Here is a 17,941-nt window from a genome sequence, read left to right as displayed (position 1 = left end):
CCAGCCACGTCTTCCACGTTGCCACTACCTTCGTGGTCTTCGTGGTCTGCTCCGTGTGAAGTGGGCATATCATACCCCACCGCTTAAGGATCTTGTCCACAAGGATGAAATCAGGATAGGATCCTTGTCCTTAAGCTAGTTTATAAACTACCGGACCAACTTTCTCAATAACTTTGTATGGAACAAAGAAACATTGGGCAAACTTTATGGAGGGTCTGGTTCTGGTTGATCGCCCTCAACATCCTCGATGCCTGTATGGGGTGAATCCTCGATCATAAATAATTGTGGTCGTTCGCAACGATGGCTTGGAACGAAATTCTCTTCACAATAATAACATAACCCCTTCTCTCAACGTTCTCGTGCCTCTTGGTTGGTTATTTGGCCGAAGGTTGCTGGTTGAGTATTGGAGCTTTGGTTTATGCGTTGGGTTGGTGGAGGTCCTAGCACACCTGCTATTGGGTTCGATGAGACCTTTGGTGTCACAAAAGTTGGTTGGGAAAGTAGTTGGTGGTTTGGTCGCCTCTATAGCTGGTTGCATTCCTCGATTAGACGAGCCACTCCTACTGTATCTGCCAAGGTTCTACGTTGTTTAATTTTAACGTCTATGCGAATGTCGTCTCGGAGTCTTGCAATAAAACAACCAATTAGAAACCTTTTAGGCATGTCGTCCACTCGGTGGGAAAGCTTTTCAAAAGCTTCTTGATAAGCTGCTACGGTTGTGATTTGTTTAAGGCGATTCAGAGCTTTTGATGGGTCCTCGTCGTCGGTTGGACCAAATCGAAGTTGTACAGCCTTAGTGAACTCATCCCATGCGAATGGTCCGCGAAATTTCGTCAACCACCTGTGCCATTGCAGGGCGATGCCTTCTAAATGGAAGGAGGCTAGCTGGACTTGTAGTTCTGGTGCAATGTGTTTAAATTCAAAGTATTGTTCAGCCTTGTAAATTCATCCAGTTGGGTTGTCTCCGTTAAACTTAGGAAAGGACAACTTTAGGTGTTGATGAGAGTGGTCATTTATAGTGTTTAAGCGAAAAGTATGTGGGTGTGAGGATTCATTACGTGCAAATGAGATGGTTTTAGAAGGGCTAGTGTTTTGGCTATGGAAGGCGCGAAGAGCCTGGAGCTGGGTTAACACAGTTTGTAAGGCTGCGTTCACCTGATCGAAACTTGACTCGAGTCGTGTTTAGATTTCGTTGACCTTATTGCGGAATTCTGCATTCGTTTTGCAGCGAGTGTCCATGGTCAGAACTAGTTTTTTTTTTTTTTTTCTTTGGAGAATCTCTATCAATGACAGTGCAAGTTGGAATTCTACCTGAGATGGGTGACTTAGCGGCCGACGGTAAAGGTAAACAGAGAGCAGAGATTTTATTTTATTTTGGCTCTGGTATTTCTGATTTCGGGAGAATGAGGATTATTTGGAAGTGTTATGGGAAAAAAAATTGCGATACAGATAAGGGATGAAAAAAAATAAAAAAAATAAAAAAATATCTTTAGAACAAATTGGAGAGGTGGTTGATGGAGAAAAAAAATCTGGGGAGTTTTGATGACTCTGTAACAGAGAGGAAAGACGGACGGAAGAGGGAGAGAAAAATTCGGAGAAGAGAGGGAAGACAGTCACGGCAAAGGAAAGAGGATTCTGGAGAGGACGGAAAGGAAAAAAAAGAGACGGTGGCAGAGGAGATGTGGAGGGGCACGGTTGAAGCAGAGAGGAAGAGAAACCTAGGAGGAATAAGGATGCAGAGCAGAACTGTAGAGAGGGTTAGCAGGAAGAGGAGAACGGCGAACAGGTCGACGGATGGCGAGCGCAGGTAGAGGAGACCGGAAAGCTAGAGCTTCGGCACTAATTCTTCAACGACAAAATTTTTCGGCGCTGGTATTTCTTGGTTCCGGGAAGCTCCGGAGGAAGTTTTCGTCGAATCAGGACGAATCTGTGACAACTCCGATTTTGGAATTTCTTCCCGGAGTGGCATAACCTGCTCTGATGCCACTGATACAATGGAATTTAGGAAAGAATGAGGAACTGTTTGCGCATGAAATCGTATATCTCCGTTGAATTCATTCAGGCTATATATAGCCATACAACTACAAAGGAAAAAGGAACAACGGCTCCGAAAAAACAGACATTAACAATAACTAAATAATAACTAAACAATTGACCAAACCACTAAACAAACAACTGAACCAGCCACGTCTTCCGCTTTGCCACTACCTACGTGGTCTTCATGGTGTGCTGCATGTGAAGTGGCCATATCACCATCTTGCGGTATGTGCCTCTTTTCTATCGACGAGTGTTTTATCCCGATAAATAAGAGGATACTGATTTATCGTCCAAGAGAAATTAGAGGAAGATTTCCTCTGATTTATTCTCCCCAAGATTATCGGAGAGAATCTTGTAATCTATTGATTCTATTTTATTGTATAGATATGTAATTGAATAGTGTATAAAAGTATTGAAGCTCTTTCAGCAACGACGTCGGTGGGCTCTGGTCGCGTGACAGAGGGAGGACTCTGTTCCTAGGCTGTGGACCCATCTCCCAAATCGAAAATAGTGGGAAGTCATCCTCTTCGAAAATGGCAGAGAATAGAGCGACTGTCACGGCGACCACCGATGTGTGGGGTCTTTCTGCTGTATATGCTATGTGTGGTTTCGTTGGTTTGTGATATTTATTGATGATTGTACTCGACGGACTTGGGTTTATTTTTTGAAACATAAGGACGAGGTCTTCCAGATTTTTCAATATTTTCATTAAATGATTCAAACTCAGTTCTCCGCTAGGATTCAAAATCTTCGGTCTGATAATGGTGGAGATTATGTAAATCAATAGTTCTGTGATTATTTCCAACATCATGGACTGTTTCATGAAACCTCATGCTCCCAATCTCCTCAGCAAGAAGGTATTGCAGAGAAGAAAAATAGCCATATCCTTGAAACGGCTCTACCGCTTTTACTTGGAACTCATGTGCCTAAACACCATTGGATTGATGTTGTTGCTATGACAGTCTATCTTATTAACCGCATGCCCTCCAAAGCGTTTGAGTTCAAGACTCCACTACAGGTCCTATCAACTTATGTTTCATTGCCTACAGTTATTTTTTATTATTTTACTTTGATGTTTGAGTTCAAGACTCCACTACAGGCCCCCCCGTGCGTGGTATGCTCTTATGAGCAGTAAGCTACTTGAATTTGGCTTCGTCATTTCCAAATCAAACACTTCCTTATTCATTTACCTCCATCAATCTATTGTCTTGTACTTTTTAGTTTATGTTGATGATGTTCTCCTTACTGGCTCAGATAGCTCTGCTATTGCTCAGCTCGTTAAATTGCTCAGTGTTGATTTTCCCGTGAAAGATCTTGGTGGTCTTCATTACTTCCTGGGTATTGAGTGTCACATAAATTCGAATGGGATTTTTTCTTCCCAACGAAAATATATTCTTGATTTATTACACAAGACCAATATGGCTAATTGTAATCCTGTTGGCAATCCTATGTCTCCCTCCACTAAACTTTCTGCCTTTGATTCAACATCTTGGAAGATCCTTTTTCTGTACAGGAGTGTGGTGGGCAGCCTCCAATATCTTCTCTTCACCTGGCCTGATTTAGCTTTTTCAGTCAATCGGGTCTGTCAATTTATGCATGCCCCTTGTCTTTCTCATTGGCAATCTGTGAAGCGGATCTTACGGTACTTGAAACAGACTCTGGATTATGGTTTGGCCCTCACTCCTTCTTCGTCCCCTGTTCTGGCTGCCTTCTCTGATGCCGATTGGGCCGACTGCCCCGACGACAGAAAATCTACTAGTGTCTATTGTTTATTCTATGGCCCAAATCTCATATGCTGGAGTTCAAAAAAATAAACTACTATTGCTCGGTCCAGCACGGAGGCTGAATACAAGGCCTTAGCCCATGCTACGTGTGAACTAGTTTGGGTCCAATCCTTATTATCTAAACTGGGAATCTTCTTATCTCAGCTACCCATTCTCTATTGTGATAATTTGGGGGCCACTTACTTATCTGTGAATCCTGTGATGCATCCTCGCACAAAGCATGTGGATATTGATTATCATTTTGTTCGTGATCGTGTTCATAACAAGACTCTTCAAATTTCCTTCCTTTCCAGTAAAGATCAGATTGCAGATGTCTTTACCAAACCCCTGTCCATTACCAGATTTTGCACACTCAGATCAAGTCTCACAGTCCTGCTAGGATTGCTGGGCTCGCCGGGGGCTATCAGCAATGTTCACTCCTCCATAAGTTAAGTCCTCACCTCCAGGCCAACTCACCAAACATCTCAGCAATGCTCAGTCTTCCACCTCAGCAGCACAAAACAAGACAACTCTAGAATATGTCAACGTGTCATGTATTCCAAAAGAGTCTAGAATACTGTATTTTGTCTCATGTATTGTATATATAACCCGGCTTGTAAACAGTTCAAATGAGAAGAAAGAATCACAGATTTTTCATCTTTATTGTTCTTTGTTTATTTTCTATTAGCGATCAACCGGAAAGGAGGGATAGAGCCGGGGAGCTTCTGTAAGAGCGGCCCGAAGATGGTCCATCACCTCCTCGGGTATGAACATCACCGGAATATTATTTGCCACGGAGCTTCTGTAAGAGCGGCCCGAAGATGGTCCATCACCTCCTCGGGTATGAACACCACCGGAATATTATTTGCCACGTCCTTACTGGTGCGGCTGCCCGGACGGCAAAATTTGCGGGCAAGCGTGTGGTGAGTCTGGTGCCCTGCGCGGTCCGAAACGGCGCCAGCGGCAGCGTCTTTTGTCAGGCTTTCTTCTGCCTCCACATCATCTGGCTTCCGGGTTTGGGGGTTTCCATCGTCTTCAGGAACGTCTCAAACCCGATTTCTGCTGCTATAATTCACTCAAATCCCGTTGCTTTCTCAAACGGGTAGATATATAGATTTAAAATCTCCAATTATCTTTACTTCCCAACCGAATTCCGATCCCGATTTCTACTCCATTCCTCTGTTATCCGTTGAGCAATACAATCCCCTACGGCTCTATTTTTCTTTCTCTCTCACTCTCTCTCTCGTTGTTTCCTCACCCGTTCTTCTCTCCCGTTTTCCTTCTTAATGTATGGATAGCTAGACTCGTCGTAGCCTTTGGAAAAGCGATCAGACACAGAAAATGGGTTCGCGTCTCCTTGCACTTCTCGTCTGTCTCCTTTGGTTTTCCTTCCATCTGGGTTCCTGCTCTGCGGCTCTAACGAGCAGAACCCACTTGATCAAATCAAAGTGCGGAGTCACCAGTAGTAACCCACGTGTGTGCATCCATAGACAAGAGGCGCATACTGCGCTATCCGTGGCCGCCACCCATGTTCATCACACAGCAAGATGGATGTCCAGACTGTTCGCCAGGCAGCGTATGACTAAGAGGGAGAAGGTGGCGATGGGAGAGTGCATGGATTTATTCGCCGGTAGTGTTCGCTCACTCCGAGCGGCGTTGCGGGAGATGCGGCTTGTCAAAGGGTCAGACGATAGAGATATATTATCCGATATGAATGAGTGGATTACTGAATCGATGAATGACCACGGTACCTGCATAGACGGCTTCACAGAACTTAACATTGAAGGAGAACTGAAAGACAAAGTGACCAGTAGACTCAGTGTTGATGATCAGTTGACCGATAAAGCTTTGGATCTCGTCGTTAGATTTGCATGCGATATCCACCCTGATGACCCCTCTTCATGTCCCTGATCTCATCTCTCTTCATATGTCGCTGTGAATGATTTCATATGCTGATTTGATCTGTTTCTTGTTTTCTGTGATTTGCTTATTTAAATAATGCAAGTCTCTTATTTTCTTTTTCTTTTTCTTTTTATTGGTGCTGAAGTTTATGTACTCATGCACTGATTGTTGAGTGGACGTGGTGTGTAACTGTATAAACTATGTATTAGACTACTTTTGTTGTTCAATGGTGGTTAATAGAGACATTATTAAGGCACTTGAGAAGGGAAATTCCAAATTTCTATATTGAGGCTACTTTAATTACTATTAAGGAACTTCAATTCAGATTTTCGTATCCAACTCGTATTGTTGGTATCCCCAACATATCTTCTCAAATGCGTTTAAATTGCATGAACCAAAACCTTAAAAACATAAGCTCATGGCCGATGTTCTTCTATTACAAGAGCCATGAAGATGACCAAGCAAAAAGAAATTCTTCACTTGTTTTCCCGGTGTCACTTAAAATTGAAACAGCAAGTGAACCCCATATTTGTGTACTGGGCTTGTGGTTACCGTCATTGTGTAGCTGCCCGTTCCTTTGGTATATTTAGGCCATGTCAGTGCACTGTGTAAGTGAAAGTGAATCTATTTTCACCGAAAATAAGTGGCCCCAAAAACTTTAGTGCACCGTGTAAGTGAAAGTGAATCCATTTTCACAAAAAAAAGTAGCCTCAAAAGCGTTAGTGCGTTGTGTAAGTGGCAAGTGGAAGTGAATTATACAGGTATTTCACTTTCACTCTTACAAGTAGAAAAACGAGTGAAAGTGAAATCTCTCCTTGAGAAGCTTGACGATTTCACTCTTTTGTCACTCGCTCTCCGCTCCCCTCTTACCTACATTTGCTCTCATCTCTCCTCTACCTGTGTTGGTCGTCCATCAATCGCTTCACATCTTCATGCTAACCCTCTCTGGTTCTCCTTAGTGACCTCATCCCTCTTCGGCTTATCTTCCTCTCTGCAACCGCTCTCTTCCTCTTTGCTTAAATCGGCTTCTTTTCTAGTTGTTTCTCTCTTCTCTTTTTTCCCCAGTCGTCGTCCCTCTCAATTTCTCTTGTCATCCCTCTTAGAACCTAACTTTTAATTTCTATCATCTCAACTTCGCCGCCTCTCTCTCTAACCCTAATTTCTCTCACCTCATCTTGACCACCCCCTATTTTGTACCCTCAACCCTATATTTCTCTCAATTTCTCTAACCTAAACCTTAAATCTATCATTCCCACCCAAAATTTCTCTCAATTATTGTAACCCGAAATTCAAAAACTTCTGACATGTCACTAAAGGTATTGTACTCTAGCACTAATCTTAGATTTTGTTTTTTAATTTCTGTGAAATTTTTTAATTTATGCAAATTTAGGGTTTCCTCTTTAATTGTTCGATACTATTCTTTTGTAATTTCTATGTTTAAGGTCAATATTGAATGCTTAGTTTAATAAATTATGTTGATAATAAAACACTAAATTTTTAACAAAATTGATTGATAATGAATTAATTTGTATAAATAAATTATGTCTTATTTCATTGAGTTGATGATATTGAATCAATTTTTTTTTAATTGAAATTGATATTGAATATCTGTTATTTTTTTAAATTATTACTTTTATTGCTGTGATGATTTAATTTCCCTATTTAATTGTATTTGTTGATTTATTTTCATGTTATGATCTAGTTAAATTGAATTTATGTTAATTGTTGATTTGTTGAATTTACTTTCCATTAGTTAAATTTAATTACACAATAATTGCACTATTAAATTCTCTTAACTGATGAGTTCATTGACGAAAAATACATAAATAATCACATCATCAACTTTTCTATTTTTTAATAACTATGAGACCTTTCTTCCTTTTCATCTAGAATAATTGGAATTAGTTACGACACTCACACTTTCTTTTGTTTAATTCATGTTTTGGAGTCTCAGATTCAAATAACAAAGGAAAGCCACAACTTCATAACATGAACTTTTTTTCCGGAGACATAATTGACTTTCAGAACATGAACATATTTCAAAAAAGGGAATTTTCCTAAAATACCCATTTAAAATAAATTATTTTCAAAAACACTGACGTCATCAAAATATTTCTGAAACTACCCAACTTTGACAGGTCAAATGCCTGTGTGCAGTCAAAAGCGACACGTAAGCTTTGACTACTTATGTGTCACCACGTCATCAATGTAGTAAACATAGATCGACATGTCGTCTGTCACGCCATTATTTTACCATGTCATCTGCCACATAAGTTGCCACGTCATTAAATGAAAAAATTGAATAATTTTTAAAAACAAAATAAAAAAATCAGATACATTTTTTATTACCTAATATCTACAATATTGGACATTTATCTTTGGGAAAAGTAATAAATGTTATGTCTCGAAGCCAAAAATAGAAAAAACCAAAATTATTAATAATTTTGATTACTTAAAAGTAATTTTGTTTGTAAATTAATTATTTGACAAATGAAATTTTAAAATTCTACTTAAAATCCTGATAAATCTTATTAAAACCTATATAAATTAAAATAATATGATTAGTCATGTTAACATATTAATTAATATATTATTAAATTATTTTCAAGCAAGTTTTTATAGACTAAATCATCACTATTTATAAAGAGAGGATTGTTTTACTTGCATACGGAGAAAAGAATATTTATAAAATGAAATTTATTGGATAAATAATAAAAGGGTAAATTAATAAATATTTACAAAATATTAATATTTTTATTTATGTTAGTTTTTTATAACAGAATAAAATAGTAAAATAAATAATTAGTTATAATTACCACCCTTAGCAAATTGTGCCTACAGATTGAAAAGGGTTTATCGAAGTCTATGAAGGTTAAAAAATTGAACAGAACAACAGATCGGATTCTGTCGTTATTAAGGATCGAAAAATGTCGATGCAATAAAACACTATTTATCCATCAGAAAACAGTGCGTTCCATTCAGAAACAAAACCCAATCCACTGTTATTCACAAAAAAAACCAATACAGTAATTAAACACAGTAATTAGATTCAATTAATAAAAACCCTAAAAAATCACCCTGCTAAATCGGTTTCTGAAATTCAAATTCGGGTGTGGAGGGTGAGTAGGGCTTCGGTTTTGAGAGAAGGGGCGGCGAGAGAGTGAAATAATAGGGTAATAAGAGAGGGGGCTCTGAGAGGAAATTATAGGGTTCGATTTTGAGAGAGAGGGCGATGAAGAGATGAAATGATAGTTTTCAATTTTTGAGAAAGGGGTGGTGAGAGGATGAACAGAGGGGAGCGGAGAAGAATAATGAGAGATGAGGCTGAGACGAAGAGAGAGCGGTTGAGAGGGGGGGGGGGGGGGGGGGGGGGGCGTTGAAGGCTATGTCGAGCTGTGATAGCAGGAGAGTGAGCGGCAGCAGGGGAGCGGCCGAAGCCGAGCGACAACAGCAAGAGAACGAGCGGCGGCAGTAGGAGAGCGAGCAGCGACAGCGGCTAGAGGAGAGGGGGCAAGAGGAGACACGAGGAGAAAGATCGAGGAAGAGAGATTTTTGAGACAAAAACATACAAGTGAGGGCTTACGTGGCATGATATGTATTTGAATTTTTTATTTTAATTTTTTTAAAACATTTAATTTTTTTATTTAATGACGTGTCAGCTTATGTGGCAGATATCGTGGTAAAATAACGAACTTTTTTTTCTGGAGACATAATTTACTTTCAAAACATGAACATATTTCAAAAAACGATAGCTAAGGATGCCTTATTTGGAATATGTCCTTTTTTGGTCTCATGGTTGGCGGATAGAACAAGACTGTTTGAAGACGGGAAAGCAGGTCCAGACCAAGCAGTAACCTGTAATTACCCAGGCGAACCGACGGGAGCTGCGAGAGAAGTAGAGAGTTTCTGTTTTGCGTGCATCGTTAGCGGTCTCTGCTGCTGTTTCCATCATCCTCACTCAGCATCTCTTCAGCCGTTTTGCGCTGGCATCGTCTTTCAATCTTGCCGAAAATACTCTACGACGGCAGTCTTGCTGAATCTTCTCCTAAAAAAATAAAGGTTTTATCACTAGGCATGTTGTGTTTGATGGGTAATGTTTCCCTTATTCATCACCAGAAAATTTTAAAATTACTCCTCCCCTTATTCTTAGTGTATTTTGTTTTTCCAACAAATTACATGAAACACCTATCATTCCCTTCAACGCACAAAAGTATGGACCAGTGATTGGTAGAAGTGGAGTGAAGGCTGGTCCCAGTCCTAACCATGACACCAAACACATGCAGGGCCTGATCCACTCTTCTCTCAGAACTAAAACCATCAATCAGGTGATTATAAATTTATAAGTGGAGAAATCAGGAAGAATGCCAAGCTCAAATGTTTGGGAAAATATATCAATGGCTTGTGAGAATTGCTTTACCATGCAGAGCTCACGTATAAAAAAATTGTACCTAGGTTTACAAGGCAAATAACCCATATGGATAACTTGCTTCAAGCACTTTTTTTCTGCTGGAGTTAATTTCCCTATTTTACAGTAACAAAACTATCATAAAGTTTAAGTATAACAGTGACGGCATGAAAATAAAGCTCTTGAGCCTTTTGCAATTGACCAGGGTGTGCTGTGTGCAAACTTCAAAGCATTATAAGTGACAGAATTGGGATCTAGAGGACTGAGAAGCATCAATTGGCAAATGGGCAAGTAGTAGCAGTTCGGATTTTAGCCTTTTGAATAGAAGTTTTGGGGATAGAACGTATGAGACGATCTCTCTCTACTCCATTTTAGTTCATTCCCCAATTCTTTTTTAGATATGGATCAACTGGAAGCAGAATGAAAAGTTTCGAACGTCCAAAGGTTTATAGCGCTTCACTCAGCCGATTATATAAGAAAATGGTTTGAAGTGAATGTTGATATGGAATCTGATACATGCCTCGATGCTTGTCAAATTCTGTAACCTTAAAAGAGAAAATGAAGCAAATGAGACACTCATATTAATTTTTCAGAGGCCAGGTGTGAAAGGAACCCCAGTCGACGGCAACCATGATCCTCCATCTTCTAGGAAGCGTTCAATGGTAAACCGAGAAGCCTCAGATGGACTTGTAATGACATGATAACCAGGCCACTTCACCCTTCTCGCCGTCGAAGCTCCGGCTCCACTATTTCTGTACTCACCATAGAAGAGAGTTGCTAGTGCAAAATTTCCATTCCACTCCAGCCATCCAGCGGGATCCACCAAGTCATCGATAACACAGTTTATGTAAACAGTCCGTGAATACATTTGCCATGGTCTCCCAAGGAAAGTTTGAACAGAACCCAGGACGGGCCTCAAATCATCAGCTGCCATGATCCTTGAATTTTGAATAATTATGCCAGTATTCTCTCTTGCTCCATTCCTCCCTTGAGCTGTAATGGTGTTCTTCTGTTGGCTTAGAGGTCTTCTTACGTAGATGATAGAGTTTTGAATAACAACCGGTGCATTACCAAAGATGAAATCTACTGTGCCGTAAATTTCACAGTCCCTGTAAAATTGGTCGCCAGCGTGGGCGTACAACGTATCTTGGTATCCTTCGAATCGGCATTGATAGAAGACCGCTCTAAGACCGGTTGATCGCAAAGCTACGGCTTGATAATTCTGTGGGCCGGCTGTGTTACGGAACGTAATTCCCTGAGCGATGAAGTCGTCTGCGTTGACACCTGATCACGATCCATCCTTACTCAAATTTGTTACTGAAAACTGATGAATGAAAATGAAAGAAAATAAAAAAAAAGGGGTAAGAATATTGCATACCAACTGTGGCAGAACCGTAAGTGCCATGACCTCCTCTAGCGGCACTCCTGCTGCCGGTGATTATAGTCTTCTCTCTGCCATCTCCCACTAACATGATATTGTTGAGGTTAACACCAACTACCAAATACTCTTGGTAAGTCCCAGCCTTTACGTAAATTATAAACCTCCCGGTCCTTCTTCTCATTCCGGCTGCGTCCAAAGCTTCCCCGATGGTCCTGTAGTTGCCGGACCCATCTTGCGCCACCACCAGGTTCGCGCGAGAAGATGGTGAAGGTGATTCAAGAAGCCTTGTCTCATTACCCGACAACAAACTCGGAAATCCATTCTTTGCCTCATAAAATGAGAATGTATGGACCTCCTCGGAGAAAACTGTACAAGGTAACAGAAAGGCAGCAAAGACAAGGGAAACTATGACCGTCATTGTCGCCGAGACTGAGATCAGATTGATAAATGGAAGGGACCTTTATAGGTAGAAGAGTGAGAGAGATGAACAGTGACCGAGACTGAGATCAGATTGATCAATGGAAGGGACCTTTATAGGGAGAAGAGGAGAAGAGTCAGAGAGATGAACGGAGGAGAAGAGACAGAGAGATGAACATCGAAAGGAAATGAATCCATTCTTTGAGAGAGAGAAATGAACATCGAAAGGAAATGAATCCATTCTTTGAGACAGAGAGATGAACATCGAAAGGAAATGAATCCATTCTTTGTTACCCACCCAAACCCAATGAATTCATTATTTATTTATTCCAATCTGATCATGTTTTCGTTTCCTTTGAGAAAACAGAGTCAGGCTCTGTGCTCTCTGCGCGCGTCGGCCGGCGTTTCGCAACCTGGCACCGTGCGTCGGAATGCGCCGGGTGGCGTTGGATGCGCCGACGTCGTCGAGGCCATTTCGGAGGTTGAAGAGATCAGGCGCGCGGTAAAAAAAAAAATTGAAACATAAGGTTGGGTTTCATTTTTAAAACGAGTCGACTCGGACGATTTGAGACGGATCGGACGGGCTGAGTCGGCTCTAGCTAGCAACTTTCTGGAAGGAAAAAAAATAAAAAAATAATAATGCACCAAGAGGAATTTATAAAGAGTAAGAATTTATAATGAGCTGATCGGTTGATGATTCTGGCACTATCACTGTTGGAGCTGATGGAACTGCAGACTGTGTAAGCCCTTGGGAGTTTTTCCGTTCCGGAGCTGATGGAAGTGCAGACTGTGTAAGCCCTTGGGAGTTTTTCCGTTCCGTGTAAGCCCTTGATGGAACAGGCCATGGATTTGAGCCTCTGATTTCTACATATAATGCATTAATTAGATGTTTTTTTTTCTGGACAAGAACCCGACTTTGGATACCGAGTCATTGATGAGTCTGATGTGCAGAAACTTATTTAATTGTAATTGATGCTTACTGCAAACAAATTTTATTTTAGTGCGTGTAAAAGATAGTAGTTACATGTTAAAAATTAGTACATACAAAATGATAGTCTATGGAATATGTTTGTTGCGAGAGTAAAAAAAAGGATTGTGAGCCCAGTAAGTAGCACTTAGATTATCATATAGAAGAGATGGAGGTTTAGTACAGTATATGTGTAAATCTTTGAGAAGAAATTGAAGCAAAGTGCTTTCAGCACATGTGGAAGCCATTGCTCTGTATTTGGCTCCAGTAGTAGAGCGAGAGATGGTCGATTGTTTTCTGGCAGACCAAGATACAAGATTTGATGCTAAGAACATGGCATGACCCATGGTAGATCACCTTGTTAGTAGGCAACCACCCCAATCTGCATCGAAAAAGTCAAGAATATTCAGGGAGAAGGGTTTGGAAAAGACTAATCTATACTCTATAGTACCTTTAAGGTATCGAAGAATTCTTTTGACTGGTGTATCCTTCACATGAGAATAATTTGGATGAAACTCCACAAAAAAATTAATGTCTTTTCTAAATTTCGAAACTGAGACGAGATTTTTTCTTATATGTGAAACTAGAAGCAAAATCTCTTATATGTGAAACTAGAAGCACTTATTAATGTAAAAAGATGGTGGACGAAGCCTAGATGGTGCCGAAGGTGAAAGTGCAAGTGTTGACGTCCACGAGGACATCCAGGTGCATGGTTCAAAATTTTGAAGTGTTCATTAATTATTCATATGCACTAACTTGCATTATTATTCATATTCACAGAGACATCTAAAGAGAGATTAGATCAGAGAGATTCAAGGGGGTCCGTAGGATGGAGTAGAAATTGGGATCGGATTTCGGAAGGAAAGTCAAGATAATCTAAGATTTTAAATCTATATCTACCGGAGTTCAGAAAGCTACAGGATTGAAGTGAATCATAGTAGCAGAAATCACATTTCAGACGTCATCAAAGCTTTGCATCAGAGAATCCTGAAGAGGATGGAAACCCCCAAACCCGGAAGCCAAAAGAAAGCCTAACCAAAGACGGTGGAGCTGGCGCCGTTTCGGACCGCGTAGGGCACCAGACTCACCACATGCTTGCCCTCATATTTGCCCGTCGGAGCAGCCGCACCAGTAAGGACGTGGCAAATAATATTCCGGTGGTGTTCATACCCGAGGAGGTGAAGAAGATGGACCATCTACATAAGCTCCCAGGCTCTATCCCTCCTTTCCAATTGATCGCAAAGAGGTACGTGCGTAAACAAATAAATTTCTCCTCATTTATTTTCATGAGAACAAATCCTCATAAAAAAAATCTGCTCCGTTGTACATGTTATATCATTTTTCTCTTGATTTAGGATATGTTTAGTAGTCAACCGATCATCATCACTGAGTCTGCTGGTCACTTTTGTCTCTTAGTTCTCCTCCACCGCAATGAATCTTGGAGTGAGCGAACACTATCGGCCATGACTTCCACGCACTCTCCCATCGCCACTACCTCCCTCTCATTCATACGCTGCCTGGCCAATAGTCTCGACAGCCATCTGATACAAAGGAATTTAGGAAAGAAGGAGGAACTGTTTGAGCATGAAATCGTATATCTCCATTGAATTCATTCAGGCTATATATAGTCATACAACTACAAAGGAAAAGGAACAACGGCTCCAGAAAAACAGACATGAACAATAAGTAAATAATAATTAAATAACTAAACAAACCACTAAACAAACAACTGAACCAGCCACGTCTTCCACGTTGCCACTACCTTCGTGGTCTTCGTGGTCTGCTCCGTGTGAAGTGGGCATATCATACCCCACCGCTTAAGGATCTTGTCCACAAGGATGAAATCAGGATAGGATCCTTGTCCTTAAGCTAGTTTATAAACTACCGGACCAACTTTCTCAATAACTTTGTATGGAACAAAGAAACATTGGGCAAACTTTATGGAGGGTCTGGTTCTGGTTGATCGCCCTCAACATCCTCGATGCCTGTATGGGGTGAATCCTCGATCATAAATAATTGTGGTCGTTCGCAACGATGGCTTGGAACGAAATTCTCTTCACAATAATAACATAACCCCTTCTCTCAACGTTCTCGTGCCTCTTGGTTGGTTATTTGGCCGAAGGTTGCTGGTTGAGTATTGGAGCTTTGGTTTATGCGTTGGGTTGGTGGAGGTCCTAGCACACCTGCTATTGGGTTCGATGAGACCTTTGGTGTCACAAAAGTTGGTTGGGAAAGTAGTTGGTGGTTTGGTCGCCTCTATAGCTGGTTGCATTCCTCGATTAGACGAGCCACTCCTACTGTATCTGCCAAGGTTCTACGTTGTTTAATTTTAACGTCTATGCGAATGTCGTCTCGGAGTCTTGCAATAAAACAACCAATTAGAAACCTTTTAGGCATGTCGTCCACTCGGTGGGAAAGCTTTTCAAAAGCTTCTTGATAAGCTGCTACGGTTGTGATTTGTTTAAGGCGATTCAGAGCTTTTGATGGGTCCTCGTCGTCGGTTGGACCAAATCGAAGTTGTACAGCCTTAGTGAACTCATCCCATGCGAATGGTCCGCGAAATTTCGTCAACCACCTGTGCCATTGCAGGGCGATGCCTTCTAAATGGAAGGAGGCTAGCTGAACTTGTAGTTCTGGTGCAATGTGTTTAAATTCAAAGTATTGTTCAGCCTTGTAAATTCATCCAGTTGGGTTGTCTCCGTTAAACTTAGGAAAGGACAACTTTAGGTGTTGATGAGAGTGGTCATTTATAGTGTTTAAGCGAAAAGTATGTGGGTGTGAGGATTCATTACGTGCAAATGAGATGGTTTTAGAAGGGCTAGTGTTTTGGCTATGGAAGGCGCGAAGAGCCTGGAGCTGGGTTAACACAGTTTGTAAGGCTGCGTTCACCTGATCGAAACTTGACTCGAGTCGTGTTTAGATTTCGTTGACCTTATTGCGGAATTCTGCATTCGTTTTGCAGCGAGTGTCCATGGTCAGAACTAGTTTTTTTTTTTTTTTTCTTTGGAGAATCTCTATCAATGACAGTGCAAGTTGGAATTCTACCTGAGATGGGTGACTTAGCGGCCGACGGTAAAGGTAAACAGAGAGCAGAGATTTTATTTTATTTTGGCTCTGGTATTTCTGATTTCGGGAGAATGAGGATTATTTGGAAGTGTTATGGGAAAAAAAATTGCGATACAGATAAGGGATGAAAAAAAATAAAAAAAATAAAAAAATATCTTTAGAACAAATTGGAGAGGTGGTTGATGGAGAAAAAAAATCTGGGGAGTTTTGATGACTCTGTAACAGAGAGGAAAGACGGACGGAAGAGGGAGAGAAAAATTCGGAGAAGAGAGGGAAGACAGTCACGGCAAAGGAAAGAGGATTCTGGAGAGGACGGAAAGGAAAAAAAAGAGACGGTGGCAGAGGAGATGTGGAGGGGCACGGTTGAAGCAGAGAGGAAGAGAAACCTAGGAGGAATAAGGATGCAGAGCAGAACTGTAGAGAGGGTTAGCAGGAAGAGGAGAACGGCGAACAGGTCGACGGATGGCGAGCGCAGGTAGAGGAGACCGGAAAGCTAGAGCTTCGGCACTAATTCTTCAACGACAAAATTTTTCGGCGCTGGTATTTCTTGGTTCCGGGAAGCTCCGGAGGAAGTTTTCGTCGAATCAGGACGAATCTGTGACAACTCCGATTTTGGAATTTCTTCCCGGAGTGGCATAACCTGCTCTGATGCCACTGATACAATGGAATTTAGGAAAGAATGAGGAACTGTTTGTGCATGAAATCGTATATCTCCGTTGAATTCATTCAGGCTATATATAGCCATACAACTACAAAGGAAAAAGGAACAACGGCTCCGAAAAAACAGACATTAACAATAACTAAATAATAACTAAACAATTGACCAAACCACTAAACAAACAACTGAACCAGCCACGTCTTCCGCTTTGCCACTACCTACGTGGTCTTCATGGTGTGCTGCATGTGAAGTGGCCATATCACCATCTTGCGGTATGTGCCTCTTTTCTATCGACGAGTGTTTTATCCCGATAAATAAGAGGATACTGATTTATCGTCCAAGAGAAATTAGAGGAAGATTTCCTCTGATTTATTCTCCCCAAGATTATCGGAGAGAATCTTGTAATCTATTGATTCTATTTTATTGTATAGATATGTAATTGAATAGTGTATAAAAGTATTGAAGCTCTTTCAGCAACGACGTCGGTGGGCTCTGGTCGCGTGACAGAGGGAGGACTCTGTTCCTAGGCTGTGGACCCATCTCCCAAATCGAAAATAGTGGGAAGTCATCCTCTTCGAAAATGGCAGAGAATAGAGCGACTGTCACGGCGACCACCGATGTGTGGGGTCTTTCTGCTGTATATGCTATGTGTGGTTTCGTTGGTTTGTGATATTTATTGATGATTGTACTCGACGGACTTGGGTTTATTTTTTGAAACATAAGGACGAGGTCTTCCAGATTTTTCAATATTTTCATTAAATGATTCAAACTCAGTTCTCCGCTAGGATTCAAAATCTTCGGTCTGATAATGGTGGAGATTATGTAAATCAATAGTTCTGTGATTATTTCCAACATCATGGACTGTTTCATGAAACCTCATGCTCCCAATCTCCTCAGCAAGAAGGTATTGCAGAGAAGAAAAATAGCCATATCCTTGAAACGGCTCTACCGCTTTTACTTGGAACTCATGTGCCTAAACACCATTGGATTGATGTTGTTGCTATGACAGTCTATCTTATTAACCGCATGCCCTCCAAAGCGTTTGAGTTCAAGACTCCACTACAGGTCCTATCAACTTATGTTTCATTGCCTACAGTTATTTTTTATTATTTTACTTTGATGTTTGAGTTCAAGACTCCACTACAGGCCCCCCCGTGCGTGGTATGCTCTTATGAGCAGTAAGCTACTTGAATTTGGCTTCGTCATTTCCAAATCAAACACTTCCTTATTCATTTACCTCCATCAATCTATTGTCTTGTACTTTTTAGTTTATGTTGATGATGTTCTCCTTACTGGCTCAGATAGCTCTGCTATTGCTCAGCTCGTTAAATTGCTCAGTGTTGAT

The 17,941-nt window shown here is 40.9% G+C and overlaps 1 protein-coding gene and 1 pseudogene across 1 annotated transcript; one reads left to right on the top strand and one right to left on the bottom strand.

Moving 5' to 3' along the window:
* The first annotated feature begins 5,141 nt into the window (after nt 1–5,141).
* On the top strand, nt 5,142–5,711 carry LOC137934265 (21 kDa protein-like). Its single transcript, XM_068778545.1, has one exon. The coding sequence runs from the start codon at nt 5,142–5,144 to the stop codon at nt 5,709–5,711; it is 570 nt and encodes a 189-aa protein (XP_068634646.1).
* A 4,985-nt stretch (nt 5,712–10,696) lies between these two features.
* On the bottom strand, nt 10,697–12,084 carry LOC137934264 (pectinesterase 2-like; annotated as a pseudogene).
* Between the last annotated feature and the right edge of the window lie 5,857 nt (nt 12,085–17,941).

This window comes from Aristolochia californica, unplaced genomic scaffold, assembly GCF_029961685.1.
Source record: "Aristolochia californica isolate CCGP_79_NKW_82.1479 unplaced genomic scaffold, dmAriCali1.0.hap1 SCAF_6, whole genome shotgun sequence".
In the NCBI taxonomy this organism is placed as follows: domain Eukaryota; kingdom Viridiplantae; phylum Streptophyta; class Magnoliopsida; order Piperales; family Aristolochiaceae; genus Aristolochia; species Aristolochia californica.
Note: the sequence above shows the minus strand (reverse complement) of the source record. Positions and strands in the feature narration are given on the sequence as shown.